Genomic DNA, 21,548 nt, shown 5'->3' with positions numbered 1-21,548 from the left:
TAAGTTCACAAGGATTGCCAACCTAGACTTTTGATGGACTATAAAAACTTTTGTAAAACAGTTTTTTTACTTGATGAAAAAGTACACAACTTCTCTCAAACTTTTTCTGCAATTTTGCTCTGTTTCCAGAAATTTCCTGCTCTGCCTTCACAAGTACTACAATATGTAGGGTGTGGAGAAATAGAAATGCATACATTTTTTTCTTCATCCATATGTTACCTTCAAAATTAAACACACAAAGAAAAGCCGAGAAAAATCATGGCAGCTTCCATGGTGAAGTTGAAGCTTCTCATAGACACAGAGGGAAAGAGAGTCCTTTTCGCTGAAGCCGGCAAGGACTTCGTGGATTTTCTCTTCTACATATTTTCTTTGCCTGTTGGAACAGTGGTTAAGCTCTTGATAGGGAAAAGCTCGGTGGGTTGCCTTGATAAACTTTATGAGAGCATCGAAAACCTTGATGAAACCTATATGCAACCAAACCAAGAGAAGAACTCGTTGCTCAATCCAAAACCTTCAATATCTGCCACTGAAATCCCTCTTCTGCTGTCTCAGCCTCACCGTGAATCAAAAACACGAAAGCTTTACACGTGTGCTACTACGTCTGAGTACACATCTAACCAAACTTCTTTCGGAAGAGGAGAAGCCAGTCCTTTCGCATTTACTCCTCCTTTTTCGACATCATCATTCGGTTCTACTCCTAACAATTCTTTCGGAAGCGGAGGAGCCAGTACTTTCAGATCTAATCCTTGTGTTTCGGGATCATTCGGTTCTACTCCTAACAAACATTTTAATGTGAGTGATGTCCCGAACGTGATTTGTCCTCAATGCAAGGCATCGATGAGCCGCGAGGTAACTTATATTTCTCCTGGGGGTAAAAAAACGGAAGCTGTGGTTGAAGGAGGATTTGTTAAAGGGGTGGCGACTTACATGGTGATGGATAATCTAGAGGTGATGCCTTTGTCTACTATATCTAGTATTACTTTCCTTAACAAGTTTAATGTTAAGAATTTGAGTGCACTTGAGGAGAGGGTAGTTGATTTTGGCAGGGAAGAGGTATGTGTTGATCATCTTTTTTTTTTGGCTTTGTTAATTGTTACTCCATAGTCGCACACACACACACATATTATATAGTTAGTGATATATTAATTTGATCTCCTATTGTTAGGGTCTGAAGCTGCTGAAGGCCTCAATGAATGCCGCAATGTTTTAACCAGTGTTTTCTGGCCAATAAGAGTGTTAATATACTTCTGCAGTGAGGCTTCTTGATTTATCTGGGACTTATTTGAAGCCATTCTGATCTAAAAGCTACCTCTGTTTTTTTTTCTTTTCAATGTTTTTGGTTTGAACTCTTCAGTTTGCTCATCTTTTGTGTTTCTGTGTATCATCCGAGTAACTTATGCTATTTATTTTGATGGATTTTCTAATTGCTCTGGATGGTAATATAGGGATTAGATCAGTTGAACTGCCTAGATGATGTTAATCTATATACTAAATATACTACTGATTTAGTAGAACTAAAATCATGTGAGACATTTTGCTAATTATATATTGCTAGTAGAGCTATATATAAATTTGGTCATTTTGTTTTGCAGATGCGTTATACGAATGAATTATTGTTATATATAAAATGTTGATCTATTTTTCTATAATCAATGTGATTCGTGACTGGGAGTTCGACGACGATCCTTATTTCGTGGTCGTGGATGTTTTTATCTCTTGTCATTTAGTTTGAGTTGGAGTATCGATTTCCATTATTTTCCTGCGCTTTCTCGGAATTTAATTGGAGGGAGATTAAGTTTATTGTTATTGAAGTAATAAAGAGAAGAAACTAGAAAAAGTGAAAGCGAGACCCATTTAAAGCTTCAACTTGATGTTTGGAGTGTGGGAAACACTGATGGCAACTTTTATGATGTGGCCAATAATTCAAGTGCTTTTACATTTCTTTTTAAGTGTGTGCTAAAATAAAAATTATTTTATTTTTAAATTACCTCTTTATCCTAAAATATAGTCGTTTTATAGCCATTGGAAGGGTTTTTTTCGTCATTTCTCTTTCCCATTTTTTCCTATAAATTGGCCCTAATTTCTCACATTTTTCTCACAACTCAAATTCTCTCTTTCCTCATATTCTCTAATCTCTCAATTATTCATTTATTATTTATTTTTTGATAAATGAATAAGTCTAATTTTCTTATATTATAATTTATTGTATCAAATTGAATTAATATTTGAAATGTTTAACCAAACAAAAAAATTGAATTGAATTATTGATATTTGAAAAGTTAATTAAAAACAATTATATTTATAATTATTTATTTGAAAAGTTAAATAAAAAAAAATAGGAAAATCGGGCTAACCCGGCCCAGCCCGCCACCTAACCCGGCGGGTTAGGGCTGGCGGACCGGGCTGGGCCAACCATTTTAGAGAAAATGGCGGGCCTAACCCGGCCTACCTTTGTTGGTGAGCGGGTTAGGCCCGGCCTGCCAAACAAAGTAACCCACCGCAGGCCGGGCGGGTTACTTTTCCACCTTTAGTTATTACGTACCCGAAACTTAAAAGACATTGTAACAACTTTCATTGTACCAAAAAACTTTAGATGAATATTTTATTTCATTTAAAACCTTTAATATATATATATATTTTTTTTGTGCAATATAAGATAACTATTACTATGTGGAGCCAATTTTCTTAAAATGGGAATTAGAAAAATTATAATCCCGAAACATGTTAAGAGATCAGAAAACTGGTGTCTTAAAGTAGCCAATAACCTATGGGAGGTAGTCCTTCGCACATAAACTCCTCTTTGCTTTTCTTTTATTGCTTGTTTTGTTTTTATTTATAAGAAGAAATCAAAGATTGAGATTAGGGTTGTAAGGCAAGTCGAGCCGCTCGCGGGTCGCTTGGGCTCAGGCTTGACTCGACTCAAGTACGGTGTCAAGTTGAGTTTAAGCTCCCCAATACTCGACTCGAGTTGCTTGTGAGCTTACTCGAGCTCGACAGGGGATTTATGCAAGTTTTGCAACTATTAGCGGGTATATGTAATTTATCATTTTGCCTATTTAATTTCGTTCAAGGTTTAGGCACACACAATTCACAAATTATTTCCTCACTTACCGATATATCAACAAGAATTGCTGTGAGATCAGCTGCATCAATCTTAGCCGCAACTTCCACCATAGTAATCTTTGGCTTCACCTTTTTAACCTTCTCGGCCTTGCCATTCTCTGCTGTCTTTGCATCAATCTCGCTGTCGTCCTTGTCTTAGATCAGTGCTTTGATCTCACTTGAGGAGTGTGAACAACAACAACATTCGCCTGTTGAGTGCTGACCAATCTACGATGTCGTTCCTCAACATGCTGCTCAGTGACATTCGTTGACGTTTGAATCGACAAGAACGGGTTCCATGGTGGTGAGGTATAGGGATTTGATTTGTTTTTGTTTTTCTGTTTCTATTTTTTGGTTTTTTTCGATGGAGAGAGAGAGACAGACGGGGGGAATTCTCGAGCTTGAACTCGACTTGGGCTCAGGATTGGATCGAACAACACCACTCAAGCTTAACACTGTAACATCCAAGCCGAGCTCGAGCCACCCAATAATTTGAAAAAAAAATTGGTAACCAAGATGTTTGGGCCAGCTTGTGTGCACTTCAGATAATCCTAAGGTCTATTGAATATCATGCAAGCCCAACTAGTCAAATAAGTCACAAACCTAGTAGCTGGTCACTTTGTGGGACTCAAAACCCGCTCAAAAGTCTTACCATGCAGCCACACACCAAGCGGTTTAAAAGTAATTTCCTTCCAGCCATAGACATTTGTGTGTTTGTATTTCAAACTATCTAATTTGAAAGGATGACAATAGATTTTCTTTAGGTAGCGTTTGGTTCAAGGTGATATAAGATTAATCCTGTAATCTTTGTTTAATTTTCAAGATTCCCTCATTTGGTTGTCAAGTAATAAAATATTACGTAATCTTTTATTGTAAATAGTGTTTACTATTGGTAATATTGGAGGTAATCAAATTACCTTCCCAATGGGTGTTAATATAAGATTACCAAGGTAATCTTAATTTTGACCCTATTTTACCCTTAATCTTTTATCATTTTAAATACATTTGAACTCATATGTCTACCAAATAACAATTACCCAGATCTCTTACATTTGAGAATTTAGCTAAAACACCCCTACCACAAAAAGTTTAAAATTTAACAAAATACTCCCAACCACCCAAGACCACCGCTGGCCATCGGCGAAAGTTGTCATATCGGCACAAGACTGGCATGATCTTGCCTGTCATGTGCCAATAAGGACGTTTCCAGCCATGGATCACAAATTTGTAATACATGGCTAGAAACGACCAAATCTAGTCATTTCACGGCCAAAGATGCGGTTGTGAAACACCATAGATCTGGCCATGAAACAGCCATATTCATAGCCACATCTAGCTATGAAACGGCCATATTCACAGCCAGATCTAGTCGGATTAGGCCTTATCGACGCACGACCAACAAGATTTGGCCTGTCATGCGCCAGTATGGCGACTGCTGACGGTGATGGCTGGCTGCCGATGATAGTTTGGGGTGAGTGGGGGTGATTTTGCTACAAATTAAAGTTGTATATGATTGGGGTGTTTTAGTAAAATTTCAAATATAGGAGGGTTAAAAGAAATAATTTAAAAAATAATAATATATTATTATTTAAAAAAAAGGGCAACTAGTAATCTACATAACACACCCGCTCATTTATCCTCTCAATCAAACATATTATTATAACATACCCACTAATTTATTCCAACTGACTAAACACATTTTTCTAAAGATTCTCTAATAATTTATCTTTCCAGTAATACAACATTCCTCAGTAATATAACATTCTCTAAATCAAATGCACCCTTAAACTAATTTAATAGTTCTATAAAACCTTTAATACATTATATTGTTTTATTACAAAGTTTACTGAATTTTATATGTGATAAAAAAATTTATAAAAAGAAAAAGAACAAAAAATTTAAGAAAAGTGGAATTTGTTCTCTCTATCAATCTCATCATTATACGATGTTACATACTATATTGATAATTGATTATCAGTAATGCTGAGTCCACAACTCAAACTCACAACTCTTGACGTGGCAGCTTGTCATTAGTTAGCTTGTAAATAGGCATGCGGGACCTATTTTGCGAGTTAACCAATGACGAGCTACCAGCCTACCACGTTGGGGGTTGTGATAGAAGGTTGTGAGATTGGGTTGTGGATCTAGCATTACTGATTGATTATTTATTCAGATAATCAAGATATTTTATTTAAGGGGTTATTTGGTTGGGGGTTATCCCTTATTACTGAGGTAATGTCGATTACTACATTTGGTTGTCAAATAATATAAGATTCTGGTAATCTTCCAAAACTAATAGTAATTATTGTTGGTTATATAGGTGATAATCTGATTACCTCCATTTTCTTAGGTATTTTAAGATTACTTGATAATGTTAATTTTGTTACAACTTTACCCCTTATTAATAAAATTTTTGAACAAAAATGCCCTTAATTTGAAATTAATTTACATGAACCTACCATTACAATTTTACCCCTAATTAATCAAGTTTTTTGACATTAATGCCCTTGCAGTTAAAACAAATTGCAAGCCACCCAAGACCACCACCACCTGCCAACAACCATCGTTGGTTGACGGCCATCATCGACCAACGTTAGTGGATCAAGCTGAAAAAGTTCATATCGACATACGAACGACTAGGGGGGTGTTTGTCTGAGCTTATGAAAATTAGCTTATAAGCAACAAGTGCTTATAAGCTAATTTTAGCTTATAAGCATTTGGAATTTTAAGCAATTACGTGTTTGATTAAAGTACTTATAAGTGACTGATAAGTAGTTGACGTGTTTGGTAAAATGTGGTTTATAAGTACATTTTATTATAAAATGACTAAAAATTGTACTACATTAAACAAGGATGTACTATGGAATTTTAAAATTAAACAAGGATAATATGGTAATATACTTGGTTAAACTAACTTATAAACAGAGTGTTTATAAGAAGAAAAAAAAAAAAAGTACCTCCCCCCCAACTTATTATTATTATTATTATTATTATTTTTGGCTTATAAGCTCAACAGAGTTATAAACAAACAGGTCAACTTAATTTTAGAGCTTATAAGCTAGTTTGACCAACTTATAAGCTTAGACAAACACCCCTTAGATCCAGTCGGTCATGCGTCGTTTTGGCGACTATTGGCTATCATCTGACGGTGGTGACTAGTGGCTGGCTATCCTCTTGGGTGACTAGGATGCTTTAGTTAATTTTAAAATTTTTATTGTGAGGATGTTTAGATAAATTAACAAATGTAGGGGGTTTAAAAAAATCTAAAATAATAATAATTTAATAATATTAAAATAGAAGGACAATTTAGTAATTTATATAATATACCCATCAATTTATTCCTCCAATCAAACATATAAATATAATATACCCACAAATTTATTTCAACCTAACCAAACACATTTCCCTAAATATTTCTAATAATCTTTAAAATAATCAATCTTTTACTTAATATAACATTCCTAATAATACAATATTTTTTGAACCAAATGCACCATAAATTTGCTGAATACCATATAAGCACCCTTAAGTACTGTAATTACGCTCAACCTCTACTAGAGTTTTTATCATGGTTTTAACCAAATCGGTTTAAATGACTTTAATACCCTCACCTATCGCACCATCAATCCTAACTATTTTTAAATACACAAAGTTCTCCAAACTATCTTATGAGAAAACAATATTTTTTTTCGTTTTTATTTATTAGGCAAAATTATTGCAATTACCATTGTTTTTCACATTGGTTATGAATCCAACTCGGAAGTCACTCAATTTTTTTTTTTAAATTTGTTCCAAGGTTCTATAAATTTAATTGTTCCGAAGTTCAATAAATATAGTGGGTCTGAGATTTTTCTTTTTTCAATGAATACTCGCATCTTCTACTTTCTTTTATCATAAGGTATCCCGAATCCATGAATAAAAATGCCAAAATAATCAATTGCAAATTAGTGAAAATGAAAACCAAGTAGTTTATAATCACAGTTAAAAAGGTAACAACTAACAAGAGGACTCCAACTTTAACCCATAAAGGACTTCAACCTTATATAAATTAATTACAACAGGATTGATATAACAAGACTTCTGATCAATAATCACTCAATTTCAGATAATTTAAACTGCAACACACATAATCACAATAACAAACACATTACTCAGTAAGGTAAACACTAAACTTCACAATCGTATCAACACCGTCCGTTGTATGCTGATCTTCTTGATGAATTGTTTCAACCGTCGCATACCCTTTTGCATTCTCATACTTTCCAGTCCCACCAACCACCGCAACCTGTGATTCATGCGACGCTGTTCGATGCACCCCGAAGAAACTAATGGTATCCTCATATTCGTGATTATGTTCACCACCGTGCAACAATGCGGTCAACGCAATGGTTTGACTAGTGCCATCCAAAGAGCTGGCTAAGTAAAACCCTTGTGCTCTGCCAACTACACCTGACCCCAGCTCGTGCCCTTCGGTTAGTTCATCGTCAATCACGGTCACCGTACCGAACATCAACTTTTGAAGGGAGGATCCCGGAGGGAGCTGCCCGGCGGAGACAAAAGGCTGGTTGTCGTCACTGTTGAAAACGTTGTTGTTGGCGGTGTTTTGTAAAACAGTGTTCGGTTGCGCTCCGTTTAGGCCGGTTAAGAAAGGAACATTGTTTTGGTTTATAATGTCGTTAAGGTTGTTTGGGTTCAAAAGTGGGGTCGCACCGTTGACTGGGAAGATGTTGCTGTTTGCCTTGGAGAAAGGTATGCCGTTGATTTCTGTTTGGGCAATGATCCCGGTTACCACTCTGGATGATGGGTGGGATCCACCTAGGATATCATGCATGAAGAAGGACAAAGGTGCGGTTTCTGTGCCAGGATTTGCCACCGTGGCACTAGTGGTAGTAGGACCTGATGTTGCTGCCACGTTATCAACAGGTGTTGTTGTAGTGACAGGTGGCGTAACTACAGTGGGGGCTTCAGCTTCTTCCGGAAGTGGTGGGTCAGCGTCATCGTCATCTTCCTCCGGCATGGCGGCGGGGGCGGTGCCAGGAAATTGGCCACCAGGCAGAGTGGTGGGAGGAACAGTTGTTGCAACAGGAGTGGATTGTAGGGGTGTGTCATCAATGACTGGGGGTTGTGGATCCACTTCATCAAGGATTCTTGCTGAGTGGACACATTTCAGAGTGATGACAAGGAAAAGGAAGCAGATTGTTGCCTTGAGTGACTTGGAGTTGAATAGGAGAGCTTTAGCCATTGAGTTCAGAGGAAGAGTAAGGCTTGATGGAGAAGGAAGTGAATTTGTGATGTATATATAGTTTCAGGAGTCTTTGAGTGAAGAAGTGGAGCTGTTGCATTGCTGGTTATGTAGTGTTGTGTTTTAGTTGAAAAAACCTACTCCCTACATCATGAAGTTGTTGGCTGCAAACTAAATTCCATCAGCGGTTTGTTTATTCTTGTACTGAACATTCTTTAAGTGGTTTGGTTGTTTCTGAAATCAAGATTATAGCGAAACTCTACTGATAACTGTTACTAGAATTTAGAATGACTTGATTTGCTTCTGCAATTTTGAGATTCAATAGAAACTTGACAAATCACGTTAATTTAAAGAATAGTTATTTTTGTCACTATTGAATTGAGATCAGTTTCTTCCTGAACACTTGAAAAATATTCTCACCTAACCCCAAGGGTTAATTTCAAATTATTTCATTATATTCTGCCTAACCTTAGCTTCGGTCCCGAAATAGGTGCAGTGGGGCGGAGGGGAGCGGGTACAATGTTCTCTATCCGGTATGGGGTCAACCCCTCTTCAAATAATTTGACTAACTAAACATTGCAGCCTCTAAATTGTATCTGGGTTTCTCCATTGTTAAAATTACAAGAGCTCATCAGGGCAAATAATTTAAGACTGCACAGAGGCAAAGCTTTTTAATTGGTGTAATACTCTTTTAAGTTTTTCCCATGAAAAAGATGTCAAGGTCATTTCCATTTAAGTACATCTGAGTTCGGTTTCACCAAAACTTCACAGAATAGGCTTTCAGTATTATTTACTTGAATTGTCATTGATGGTGCAAAATTCTGAAAAACAAGGATTCTTTCAGAACAATACTGAATTCATTAAAGAATTGCTGTGATGACAGAAAGATAATTGCCTGGAATCTCAATCTTAAACATGAGTGATAATAACGATCTCTTTATAACTAAAATCTTAACATTCCCAAAAATTAAATACTATAGTTTGCAGTTCTTCTGCTCAAGAGCTAAGAGAAACAAGGAGTAATCAGTTTTCCTTGAGGGATTACTAACTGAGATAAACATTGAACAAAAGGAACTTGTTAGCTTTCTGTTCTTGTCTGGAATCCCCAGAGCCTGCATCTACAGCTTTAACAGTTGCATAGCCATTTGCACCATCATACTTTCCAGTGCCACCAATAACAGCAATATGAGACTCAGCTCCATCGTTCCGGTGCACCCCGAAAAATCGCAATCCATCCTTAAACTCACTATCAGCAAAAGTCGCTGCCATAGCCATCATATGACTAGTTCCATTTTCAGAACTAGCTACGTAAATCCCTTGCGCTTTTCCAAGAACTTGTGAACCATAAACTGAACGCTGAAACAAGTCCTCATCAATTGTCATGAGTGTGCCAAGTTCCAATTCCTGGAGAGTAGCTCTAGCTGGGAAAAACAGGCCCATGTTGGAAACATCAAGTGTTTGAGTTTGTGTTGACAATCCGGTGACCGGAACTGAGGGGTCCGATTGGGGCAAAGGGATCCCTCCATCAGGAGGGAAAAAGCCTAAGGGCTTTGGAAATGGCAGCTGACTGGTGACTGTTGTAGTTGCAGGCTTTGATGAGGGATGAGTGGCATTGAAATTGAGGACATTTTTCATGATGAATGTGAACTTGAAATGCTTGTGGTGATGATGGGTTGGAGTTGAGTTTCCCAGGTTTCTTGCTGAGAATGATTTATTGATGATAGACATCAGTAAGAGCAACCAGGCTATGGTAGATGGGAGCTTCGCCATTTTCAGGAATGGTTAGCTTTCAGGTAACTTTTGTTCAATTATAAGTGAGAGAATTGGAGGTTTGGTTATGGTTTTGGTGGAGTTGTTAGTATGTATTTGGTATCATCAATTATGTGACTTCATGTTTTTCTTATTATAACACTAATAATAGTGTATGAATTTATAATTTATCAAGTACATATATTTGCTTGGCATAAATTAATCTTAAGAGTTATTTATTTTATGTTAACAAAATTATCATAAATTTTAAATAATATATAAATTTGTCATTTAACAGCATTTGACTAACAATTGGACCATGTAATTCTATTACTAAAAGCAAATATTTGTTCTAGTTTAATTTTAATCCCACCTATCTTTTTCTCTCTTGGAAACCCTAATCCTTTTTTCTCAATAAATTTCACTTTTAACTCTTCAACTCAATCTATTCCGGTTGATATAAAATTTAAATATAATTTTTTGTTTTTGAAAATAAGAAATATAACAAATTTAACCTGGGTTTGGCTTGACAGTCAAAAAGATTTCTTATTTCATTGAGTTTTTTGGTTTCAACCTTAAGGCTATTTATCACATTATAACTTACCTAGTTCTATAGATTTGTAAGATATTCAATAAATCCCGATGATTAATTTTCTAGGTTCGAACTTTGAGACCATCTACCACATTGTAACTTACCTAATTCTTTGGGTTTATAAAGCGTTTAATGAACCTTAAAGATTAATTAAGGTGCATGTAAGTTGGTTTAGATACCTTATTACCAAAAAAAAAAAAAAAAAGCAACAAATTTTATAAAAATATGTTGGGTAGAAATGAATCAAATTGTTTTAAAAAAATAACTTTCGAATACAATTATAAAAATTAGTGTAAAATAAAAAACGATTAAAAATCGTTTGCATAATTTTCTGTAATTTTTAATCTTTTCATATTATATCCAAAACATTTTCAAATATTAGAAATAAAACTCCAATAATTTTATCATTTGTAAATCACAAATCAACCACGCCCTTTTTAATTTGCATTTATACTACGATGAAATGTTTTAAGATAAGTAATTCCTGCAATTTTTTATAACATAACTAAAAACTAACCGACATTTCATGTTTTTTCTTTTATCCCTCTCCTCCCCCTCCTTTTCAAAACCCTAACCCCTCTTCTTCCCACTATTTTCTTCCGAAAACCCTAACCCTAGTCCTAACCACCATGTATCTCTACAGTCTCACTCTGCAACAATCCACCGGCATACTCTGCGCAATCAATGGCAACTTCTCGGGAACCAAAACCCCCGAAATCGTCGTCGCGCGTGGCAAAATCCTCGAGCTTCTCCGCCCCGAAAGTTCAGGAAAAATCGAAAGTGTTCTCTCCACTGACATTTTCGGTGCCATTCGCTCCCTCGCTCAGTTCCGTCTCACCGGCTCTCAGAAGGACTACATCGTTGTCGGGTCAGATTCGGGTCGGATCGTTATTCTTGAGTACAATCCTTCACGAAATGTCTTCGATAAAGTCCACCAAGAAACTTTCGGTAAATCAGGTTGTCGCCGGATCGTTCCGGGTCAGTATTTGGCTGTTGACCCAAAAGGTCGTGCCGTTATGATTGGTGCTTGTGAGAAGCAGAAATTAGTTTATGTTTTGAATAGAGATACTGCTGCTAGATTAACTATTTCATCTCCATTAGAAGCTCATAAATCTCACACTATTGTTTATTCTATATGTGGTGTTGATTGTGGATTCGATAATCCAATTTTCGCAGCAATTGAGTTGGATTACTCTGAGGCTGACCAGGATTCAACTGGTCAAGCTGCGAGCGAGGCGCAAAAGCAATTGACATTTTATGAATTAGATTTAGGGCTTAATCATGTGTCACGAAAATGGTCTGAACCGGTTGATAATGGGGCGAATATGTTAGTTACAGTGCCTGGAGGAGGGGATGGGCCAAGTGGGGTTTTAGTTTGTGCTGAGAATTTTGTGATTTATAAGAATCAGGGTCATCCAGATGTTAGGGCTGTTATTCCTAGACGTCTTGATTTGCCAGCCGAACGTGGAGTTTTGATAGTTTCAGCTGCCACACATAGGCAGAAATCGTTGTTTTTCTTTTTGTTGCAGACAGAGTATGGGGACATATTTAAGGTTACTTTAGAACATGACAATGAGCATGTTAGTGAGTTGAAGATAAAGTATTTTGATACTATTCCTGTGTCTGCGTCGATGTGTGTGCTGAAATCGGGGTATTTGTTTGCTGCTTCAGAGTTTGGCAACCATGCTTTGTATCAGTTTCAGGCAATTGGGGCTGACCCTGATGTGGAAGCCTCCTCGGCTACGTTGATGGAGACTGAAGAAGGATTTCAACCTGTGTTTTTCCAGCCTAGAGGGCTCAAGAATCTTGTTAGGATTGAGCAAGTTGAGAGTTTGATGCCAATTATGGATATGAAGATTTCAAATTTGTTCGAGGAGGAAGCACCTCAGATTTTTACTTTATGTGGGCGTGGTCCTCGTTCATCACTTAGGATACTGAGGCCTGGTCTGGCTGTTAGTGAGATGGCTGTGTCTCAGCTTCCTGGTGTCCCGAGTGCTGTTTGGACTGTGAAAAAGAATCTAAATGATGAATTTGATGCATATATCGTTGTTTCTTTTAACAATGCAACTCTTGTGCTTTCAATTGGTGAAACTGTTGAAGAAGTTAGTGATAGTGGGTTCCTTGATACAACCCCTTCACTTGCTGTTTCTTTGATTGGTGATGATTCTCTAATGCAAGTTCATCCCAGTGGCATTAGGCATATTAGGGAAGATGGGCGTATTAATGAGTGGAGAACACCTGGAAAGAGGACGATTGTTAAGGTTGGCTCCAATAGACTTCAAGTGGTTATTGCACTAAGTGGAGGGGAGCTAATTTATTTTGAGGTGGATATGACTGGACAACTGATGGAAGTGGAGAAGCATGAAATGTCTGGAGATGTGGCTTGTTTGGACATTGCTCCAGTTCCAGAAGGAAGGCAGAGGTCCCGATTTCTTGCAGTTGGTTCATATGACAACACAGTCCGTATCTTATCGTTGGATCCTGATGACTGCATGCAGATTCTTAGTGTCCAAAGTGTATCATCGCCTCCCGAATCTCTCCTTTTTCTTGAAGTTCAGGCATCAGTTGGTGGGGAGGATGGTGCTGATCACCCTGCTAGTCTTTTCCTCAATGCAGGTTTGCAGAACGGGGTTCTTTTTAGAACAGTGGTTGATATGGTGACTGGTCAGCTTTCAGATTCCCGTTCCAGGTTCTTGGGGCTGAGACCGCCAAAGCTCTTTTCTGTTGTTGTGGGAGGCCGTGCTGCAATGCTTTGTTTGTCTAGTCGACCCTGGCTTGGCTATATTCACCGAGGATGTTTCCTTTTAACACCTCTTTCCTATGAGACTCTTGAATATGCTGCTTCGTTTTCATCTGATCAGTGTGTGGAAGGTGTCGTTTCTGTTGCAGGGAATGCGTTGAGGGTTTTTACTATTGAGAAACTTGGAGAAACTTTTAATGAAACTGCCATTCCCTTAAGGTATACCCCCAGAAAGTTTGTTCTTCAACCTAAGAGGAGATTGCTAGTAATTATTGAGAGTGATCAAGGAGCATTCACTGCAGAAGAGCGTGAAGCTGCAAAGAAGGAATGCTTTGAGGCCGCTGGAATGGGGGAAAATGGAAATGGTAATGTGGACCAGATGGAAAATGGTGATGATGAGAATAAAGATGATCCCCTCTCTGATGAGCAGTATGGTTATCCTAAGGCAGAGTCGGACAAATGGGTTTCTTGCATCAGAGTTCTTGACCCTCGTACAGGTAATACAACTTGTCTGCTGGAGCTTCAGGACAGTGAAGCTGCATTCAGTGTATGCACTGTCAATTTTCATGATAAGGAGTATGGAACCCTTTTAGCAGTTGGTACAGCAAAAGGACTGCAGTTTTGGCCCAAAAGAAGTATAGGTGCAGGATACATTCATATTTATCGGTTCTTGGAAGATGGGAAAACCCTTGAACTTTTGCACAAGACACAAGTGGAAGGTGTTCCTCTTGCATTATGCCAGTTTCAGGGAAGATTACTAGCTGGAATAGGAAATGTTCTCAGATTGTATGACTTGGGGAAGAAGAGGTTGCTTAGAAAATGTGAAAATAAGCTGTTCCCTAACTCTATCGTTTCTATTCATACCTATCGTGATCGAATCTATGTAGGTGATATTCAAGAGGTATGTTTTCTGAGTGAGATATATTTAGTTTTTCTATGTTTTTGTATATTGTTTTAATTTCTTTTCTCTGTTCATATATTTATGTGGAAGTGTGTGATGTTTTGATAAATTAATTAAAATTCTTGTTATTGAATTTGCTAAATGACTGCTTCTCATGTTGTCTGTCACCTGTAAAGTTTCTCATATATTTGGCGTTTTTTCTTGAGTTTTACTTGCTAATAGTTTGGAAAGTGGTCACATGTAAGCTGAATTATTCAGTGATTGTTTTATTTTAATTTCAATTATGTTTTTGCAGTCATTCCATTTCTGCAAGTATAGACGGGATGAAAATCAACTCTATATTTTTGCCGACGATTGTGTTCCAAGATGGGTTACAGCATCACACCATATAGATTTTGACACTGTGGCTGGTGCAGACAAGTTTGGGAATGTCTATTTTGTGCGACTGCCACAGGATGTTTCAGATGAGATAGAAGAAGATCCGACTGGTGGAAAGATTAAATGGGAACAGGGGAGACTCAATGGAGCTCCCAACAAAGTAGAGGAGATAGTACAGTTTCATGTTGGTGATGTGGTCACATCCATGCAGAAGGCATCTCTGGTTCCAGGTGGTGGAGAGTGCATCATTTATGGGACTGTTATGGGGAGCTTAGGAGCATTGCTTGCATTCACTTCCCGGGATGATGTTGACTTCTTTTCTCACCTGGAGATGCATATGAGGCAAGAACACCCACCATTGTGTGGACGGGATCACATGGCTTTTAGATCTGCATATTTCCCTGTGAAGGTAATAACATCTGTTCTCTAAAATGAGCTAATTATCACTGTCGTAATTGAGTGCTATTAAGAAATGACTTGTCTCAAAAGCCATTAGCAATTAAAATTGGTTTTAAACTTCATTATCCTTAATTTTTTTGTGTTCCCTCTTCTGTTTTCTTTTCTTTTGGGAGTGAGAATGAAGTAGTGTTGCATAAAAATTCCCACCGTTATTTCACTATCATGATAAATGTATATTGTAATCTAAGAGTGGTGGGAGGAACAGTTGTTGCAACAGGAGTGGATTGTAGGGGTGTGTCATCAATGACTGGGGTTGTGGATCCACTTCATCAAGGATTCTTGCTGAGTGGGACACATTTCAGAGTATGACAAGGAAAGGAGCAGATTGTTGCCTTATGACTTGGATTTGAATAGGAGAGCTTTAGCCATTGAGTTCAGAGGAAGAGTAAGGCTTGATGGAGAAGGAAGTGAATTTGTGATGTATATATAGTTTCAGGAGTCTTTGAGTGAAGTGTGAGCTGTTGCATTGCTGGTTTGTAGTGTTGTGTTTTAGTTGAAAAAACCTACTCCCTACATGATGAAGTTGTTGGCTGCAAACTAAATTCTATCAGCGGTTTGTTTATTCTTGTACTGAACATTCTTTAATTGTTTGGTTGTTTCTGAAATCAAGATTATAGCGAAACTCTACTGATAACTGTTACTAGAATTTAGAATGACTTGATTTGCTTCTGCAATTTTGAGATTCAATAGAAACTTGACAATCACGTTAATTTAAAGATAGTTATTTTTGTCACTCTTGAATTTGAGATCAGTTTCTTCCTGAACACTTGAAAAATATTCTCACCTAACCCCAAGGGTTAATTTCAAATTATTTCATTATATTCTGCCTAACCTTAGCTTCAGTCCCAAATAGGTGCAGTGGGGCGGAGGAGCGGGCACAAGTTCTCTATCGGGTATGGGGTCAACCCCTCTTCAACACGTTTTGTTTCAGACAAAAAATAAAAAAAAAAAAAAAGTACATTCATGGCATTTCAATTATTTCATTAATTCTGCCTAGCCGAATCCCTTCATCTTATGCAAAAGATGATCTTTAAACAATGCTACTAATTCCTTCCAACACTCACGAACTCTAACGGTGCGGTTCAATTTTCTTCAAATAATTTGACTACTTAATATTGCAGCCTCTAAATTGTATCTGGGCTTCTCCATTGTTAAAATTACAAGAGCTGATCAGGGCAAATAATTTAAGATGGTGAATACTCTTTTAAGTTTTTCCCGAAAAAGATGTCAAGGTCATGTCCATTTAAGTACATCTGAGTCTGTTTCACCTAAACTTCACAGATTAGGCTTTTCAGTATTATTTACTTGAATTGTCATTGATGGTGCAAAATTTTGAAAAACAAGGATTCTTTCAGAACAATACTGAATTCATTAAAGAATTGCTGTGATGACAGAAAGAAATTGCCTGGAATCTCAATCTTAAACATGAGTGATAATAACGATCTCTTTATAACTAAAATCTTAACATTCCCAAAAATTAAATACTATGTTTGCAGTTCTTCTGCTCAAGAGCTAAGAGAAAACAGGAGTAACAGTTTTCCTTGAGGATTACTAACTGAGATAAACATTGAACAAAGGAACTTGTTAGCTTTCTGTTCTTGTCTGGAATCCCCAGAGCCTGCATCTACAGCTTTAACAGTTGCATAGCCATTTGCACCATCATACTTCCAGTGCCACCAATAACAGCATATGAACTCAGCTCCATCGTTCCGGTGCACCCCGAAAAATCGCAATCCATCCTTAAACTCACTATCAGCAAAAGTCGCTGCCATAGCCATCATATGACTAGTTCCATTTTCAGAACTAGCTACGTAAATCCCTTGCGCTTTTCCAAGAACTTGTGAACCTAAACTGAACGCTGAAACAAGTCCTCATCAATTGTCATGAGTGTGCCAAGTTCCATTCCTGGAAGTAGCTCTAGCTGGGAAAAACAGGCCCATTGTTGAAAACATCAAGTGTTTGAGTTTGTTGACAATCCGGTACCGGAACTGAGGGGTCCGATTGGGGCAAAGGGATCCCTCCTCAGGAGGGAAAAAGCCTAAGGGCTTTGGAAATGCAGCTGACTGGGGACTGTTGTAGTTGCAGGCTTGTGATGAGGGATGAGTGGCATTGAAATTGAGGACATTTTTCATGATGATGTGAACTTGAAATCTTTGTGATGATGGGTTGGAGTTGAGTTTCCCAGGTTCTTGCTGAGAATGATTTATTGATGATAGACATCAGTAAGAGCAACCAGGCTATGTAGATGGGAGCTTCGCCATTCAGGAATGGTTGCTTTCAGGTAACTTTTGTTCAATTATAAGTGAGAGAATTGGAGGTTTGGTTATGGTTTGGTGAGTGTGTTAGTATGTTTTGGTATCATCAATTATGTACTTCATGTTTTTTCTTATTATAACACTAATAATAGTGTATGAATTTATAATTTATCAAGTACATATATTTGCTTGGCATAAATTAATCTTAAGAGTTATTTATTTTATGTTAACAAAATTATCATAAATTTTAATAATATATAAATTTGTCATTTACAGCATTTGACTAACAATTGGACCATGTAATTCTATTACTAAAAGCAATATTTTTCTAGTTTAATTTTAATCCACCTATCTTTTTTCTCTCTTGGAAACCCTAATCCTTTTTTCTCAATAAATTTCACTTTTAACTCTTCAACTCAATCTATTCGGTTGATATAAAATTTAATATAATTTTTGTTTTTGAAAATAAGAAATATAACAAATTTAACCTGGGTTTGGTTGACAGTCAAAAGATTTCTTATTTCATTGAGTTTTTTTGGTTTCAACCTTAGGCTATTATCACATTATAACTTACCTAGTTCTATAGATTTGTAAGATATTCAATAAATCCCGATGATTAATTTCTAGGTTCGAACTTTGAGACCATCTACCACATTGTAACTTACCTAATTCTTTGGGTTTATAAAGCGTTTAATGAACCTTAAAGATTAATTAAGGTGCATGTAAGTTGGTTTAGATACCTTATCCCAAAAAAAAAAAAAAAAGCAACAAATTTATAAAAATGTTGGGTAGAAATGAATCAAATTTTTAAAAAATAACTTTGAATACAATTATAAAAATTAGTGTAAAATAAAAACGATTAAAAATCGTTTGCATATTTTCTGTAATTTTTAATCTTTTCATATTATATCCAAAACATTTTCAATATTAGAATAAAACTCCAATAATTTTATCATTTGTAAATCACAAATCAACCACGCCCCCCTTTTTAATTTGCATTTATACTACGATGAAATGTTAAGATAAGTAATTCCTGCAATTTTTTATAACATAACTAAAAACTAACCGACATTTCATGTTTTTTCTTTTATCCCTCTCCTCCCCCTCCTTTTCAAAACCCTAACCCCTCTTCTTCCCACTATTTTCTTCCGAAAACCCTAACCCTAGTCCTAACACCCATGTATCTCTACAGTCTCACTCTGCAACAATCCACCGGCATACTCTGCGCAATCAATGGCAACTTCTCGGGAACCAAAACCCCCGAAATCGTCGTCGCGCGTGGCAAAATCCTCGAGCTTCTCCGCCCCGAAAGTTCAGAAAAATCGAAAGTGTTCTCTCCACTGACATTTTCGGTGCCATTCGCTCCCTCGCTCAGTTCCGTCTCACCGGCTCTCAGAAGGACTACATCGTTGTCGGTCAGATTCGGGTCGGATCGTTTATCTTGAGTACAATCCTTCACGAAAGGTCTTCGATAAAGTCCACCAAAACTTTCGGTAAATCAGGTTGTCGCCGATCGTTCCGGGTCAGTATTTGGCTGTTGACCCAAAAGGTCGTGCCGTTATGATTGGTGCTTGTGAGAAGCGAAATTAGTTTATGTTTTGAATAGAGATACTGCTGCTAGATTAACTATTTCATCTCCATTAGAAGCTCATAATCTCACACTATTGTTTATTCTATATGTGGTGTTGATTGTGGATTCGATAACCATTTTCGCACAATTGAGTTGGATTACTCTGAGCTGACCAGGATTCAACTGGTCAAGCTGCGAGCGAGGCGCAAAAGCAATTGACATTTTATGAATTAGATTTAGGCTTAATCATGTGTCACAAAATGGTCTGAACCGGTTGATAATGGGGCGAATATGTTAGTTACAGTGCCTGGAGGAGGGGATGGGCCAAGTGGGGTTTTAGTTTGTGCTGAGAATTTGTGATTTAAAGAATCAGGTCATCCAGATGTTAGGGCTGTTATTCCTAGACGTCTTGATTTGCCAGCCGAACGTGGAGTTTTGATAGTTTCAGCTGCCACGCATAGGCAGAAATCATTGTTTTTCTTTTGCTGCAGACAGAGTATGGGGACATATTTAGGTTACTTTAGAACATGACAATGAGCATGTTAGTGAGTTGAAGATAAAGTATTTGATACTATTCCTGTGTCTGCGTCGATGTGTGTGCTGAAATCGGGGTATTTGTTTGCTGCTTCAGAGTTTGGCAACCATGCTTTGTATCAGTTTCAGGCAATTGGCTGACCCTGATGTGGAAGCCTCCTCGGCTACGTTGATGGAGACTGAAGAAGGATTTCAACCTGTGTTTTCCAGCCAGAGGGCTCAAGAATCTTGTTAGGATTGAGCAAGTTGAGAGTTTGATGCCAATTATGGATATGAAGTTTTCAAATTTGTTCGAGGGGAAGCACCTCAGATTTTTACTTTATGTGGGCGTGGTCCCGTTCATCACTTAGAATACTGAGGCCTGGTCTGGCTGTTAGTGAGATGGCTGTGTCTCAGCTTCCTGGTGTCCCGAGTGCTGTTTGGATGTGAAAAAGAATCTAAATGATGAATTTGATGCATTATCGTTGTTTCTTTTAACAATGCAACTCTTGTGCTTTCAATTGGTGAAACTGTTGAAGAGTTAGTGATGTGGGTTCCTTGATACACCCCTTCACTTGCTGTTTCTTTGATTGGTGATGATTCTCTATGCAATTCAATCCCCATCATCGACCAACGTTAGTGGATCAAGCTGAAAAAGTTCATATCGGCATACGAACGACTAGGGGAGTGTTTGTCTGAGCTTATGAAAATTAGCTTATAAGCAACAAGTGCTTATAAGCTAATTTTAGCTTATAAGCATTTGGAATTTTAAGCAATTACGTGTTTGGTTAAAGTATTTATAAGTGACTGATAAGTAGTTGACGTGTTTGGTAAAATGTGGTTTATAAGTACATTTTATTATAAAATGACTAAAAATTGTACTACATTAAACAAGGATATACTATGGAATTTTAAAATTAAACAAGGATAATATGGTAATATACTTGGTTAAACTAGCTTGTAAGCAGACTGTTTATAAGAAAAAAAAAAGTACCTTCCCCCCCAACTTATTATTATTATTATTTTTTTTTTTTTTTTTGGCTTATAAGCTTAACAAAGTTATAAACAGGTCAACTTAATTTTAGAGCTTATAAGCTAGTTTGACCAGCTTATAAGCTAGTTTGACCAGCTTATAAGCTTAGACAAACACCCCCTAGATCCAGTCGGTCATGCTTCATTTTGGCGACTATTGGCTATCATCTGACGGTGGTGACTAGTGGCTGGCTATCCTTTTGGGTGACTAGGATGCTTTAGTTAATTTTTAAATTTTTATTGTGAGGATGTTTAGATAAATTAACAAATGTAAAGGGTTTAAAAAAATCTAAAATAATAATAATTTAATAATATTAAAATAGAAGGATAATTTAGTAATTTATATAACTTACCCATCAATTTATTTTTCCAATCAAACATATAAATATAATATACCCACAAATTTATTTCAACCTAACCAAATACATTTTCCTAAATATTTCTAGTAATCTTTAAAGTAATCAATATTTCACTTAATATAACATTCCCAATAATACAATATTTTCTTAACCAAATGCACTCTAAGTTTGCTGAATACCAGATAAGCACCCTCAAGTACTGTAATTACGCTCAACCTCTACTAGAGTTTTTATCATAGTTTTAACCAAATCGGTTTAAATGACTTTAATGCCCTCACCTATCGCACCATCAATCCTAAATATTTTTAAATACACAAAGTTCTCCAAACTATCTTATGAGAAAACAATTTTTTTTTTTTTGTTTTTATTTATTAAGCAAAATTATTGCAATTACCATTGTTTTTCACATTGGTTATGAATCCAACCCGGAAGTCACTCAAATTTTTTTTTTTTTTTTTAAATTTGTTCCAAGGTTCTATAAATTTAATTGTTCCGAAGTTCAATAAATATAGTGGGTCTGAGATTTTTCTTTTTTCAATGAATACTCGCATCTTCTACTTTCTTTTATCATAAGGTATCCCGAATCCCTGAATAAAAATGCCAAAATAATCAATTGCAAATTAGTGAAAATGAAAACCAAGTAGTTTATAATCACA

General features: G+C 36.8%; 3 protein-coding genes across 3 annotated transcripts; 1 reads left to right on the top strand and 2 right to left on the bottom strand.

Moving 5' to 3' along the window:
- Positions 1 to 7,082: 7,082 nt before the first annotated feature.
- On the bottom strand, positions 7,083 to 8,355 carry LOC116112269 (dirigent protein 9-like). The gene has a single exon (XM_031398426.1). It carries the CDS (start codon positions 8,342 to 8,344, stop codon positions 7,250 to 7,252), a length of 1,095 nt encoding a protein of 364 aa, XP_031254286.1. The 5' UTR covers positions 8,345 to 8,355; the 3' UTR covers positions 7,083 to 7,249.
- A 1,033-nt stretch (positions 8,356 to 9,388) lies between these two features.
- Positions 9,389 to 10,114, bottom strand: LOC116112235 (dirigent protein 25-like). The gene has a single exon (XM_031398393.1). It carries the CDS (start codon positions 10,112 to 10,114, stop codon positions 9,389 to 9,391), a length of 726 nt encoding a protein of 241 aa, XP_031254253.1.
- A 1,066-nt stretch (positions 10,115 to 11,180) lies between these two features.
- On the top strand, positions 11,181 to 15,149 carry LOC116112253 (spliceosome-associated protein 130 A-like). Its single transcript, XM_031398409.1, has 2 exons — positions 11,181 to 14,326; positions 14,622 to 15,149. The coding sequence occupies exons 1-2, from the start codon at positions 11,315 to 11,317 to the stop codon at positions 15,132 to 15,134; spliced, it is 3,525 nt and encodes a 1,174-aa protein (XP_031254269.1). The 5' UTR covers positions 11,181 to 11,314; the 3' UTR covers positions 15,135 to 15,149.
- Positions 15,150 to 21,548: the final 6,399 nt, after the last annotated feature.

This window comes from Pistacia vera, unplaced genomic scaffold (genome assembly GCF_008641045.1).
Source record: "Pistacia vera cultivar Batoury unplaced genomic scaffold, PisVer_v2 Contig658, whole genome shotgun sequence".
Lineage (NCBI taxonomy): Eukaryota > Viridiplantae > Streptophyta > Magnoliopsida > Sapindales > Anacardiaceae > Pistacia > Pistacia vera.
The sequence above is the reverse complement of the archived record's forward strand: the minus strand, read 5'-3'. Positions and strand labels throughout refer to the sequence as shown.

Bases quoted from the DNA above. Each gene is read 5' to 3' on its own strand.
- LOC116112269 (XM_031398426.1), bottom strand. From the start codon at position 8,344: ATGGCTAAAGCTCTCCTATTCAACTCCAAGTCACTCAAGGCAACAATC.
- LOC116112235 (XM_031398393.1), bottom strand. From the start codon at position 10,114: ATGGCGAAGCTCCCATCTACCATAGCCTGGTTGCTCTTACTGATGTCT.
- LOC116112253 (XM_031398409.1), top strand. From the start codon at position 11,315: ATGTATCTCTACAGTCTCACTCTGCAACAATCCACCGGCATACTCTGC. The intron at 14,327-14,621 runs GTATGTTTTCTG...ATGTTTTTGCAG, and splicing joins ATGTAGGTGATATTCAAGAG to TCATTCCATTTCTGCAAGTA.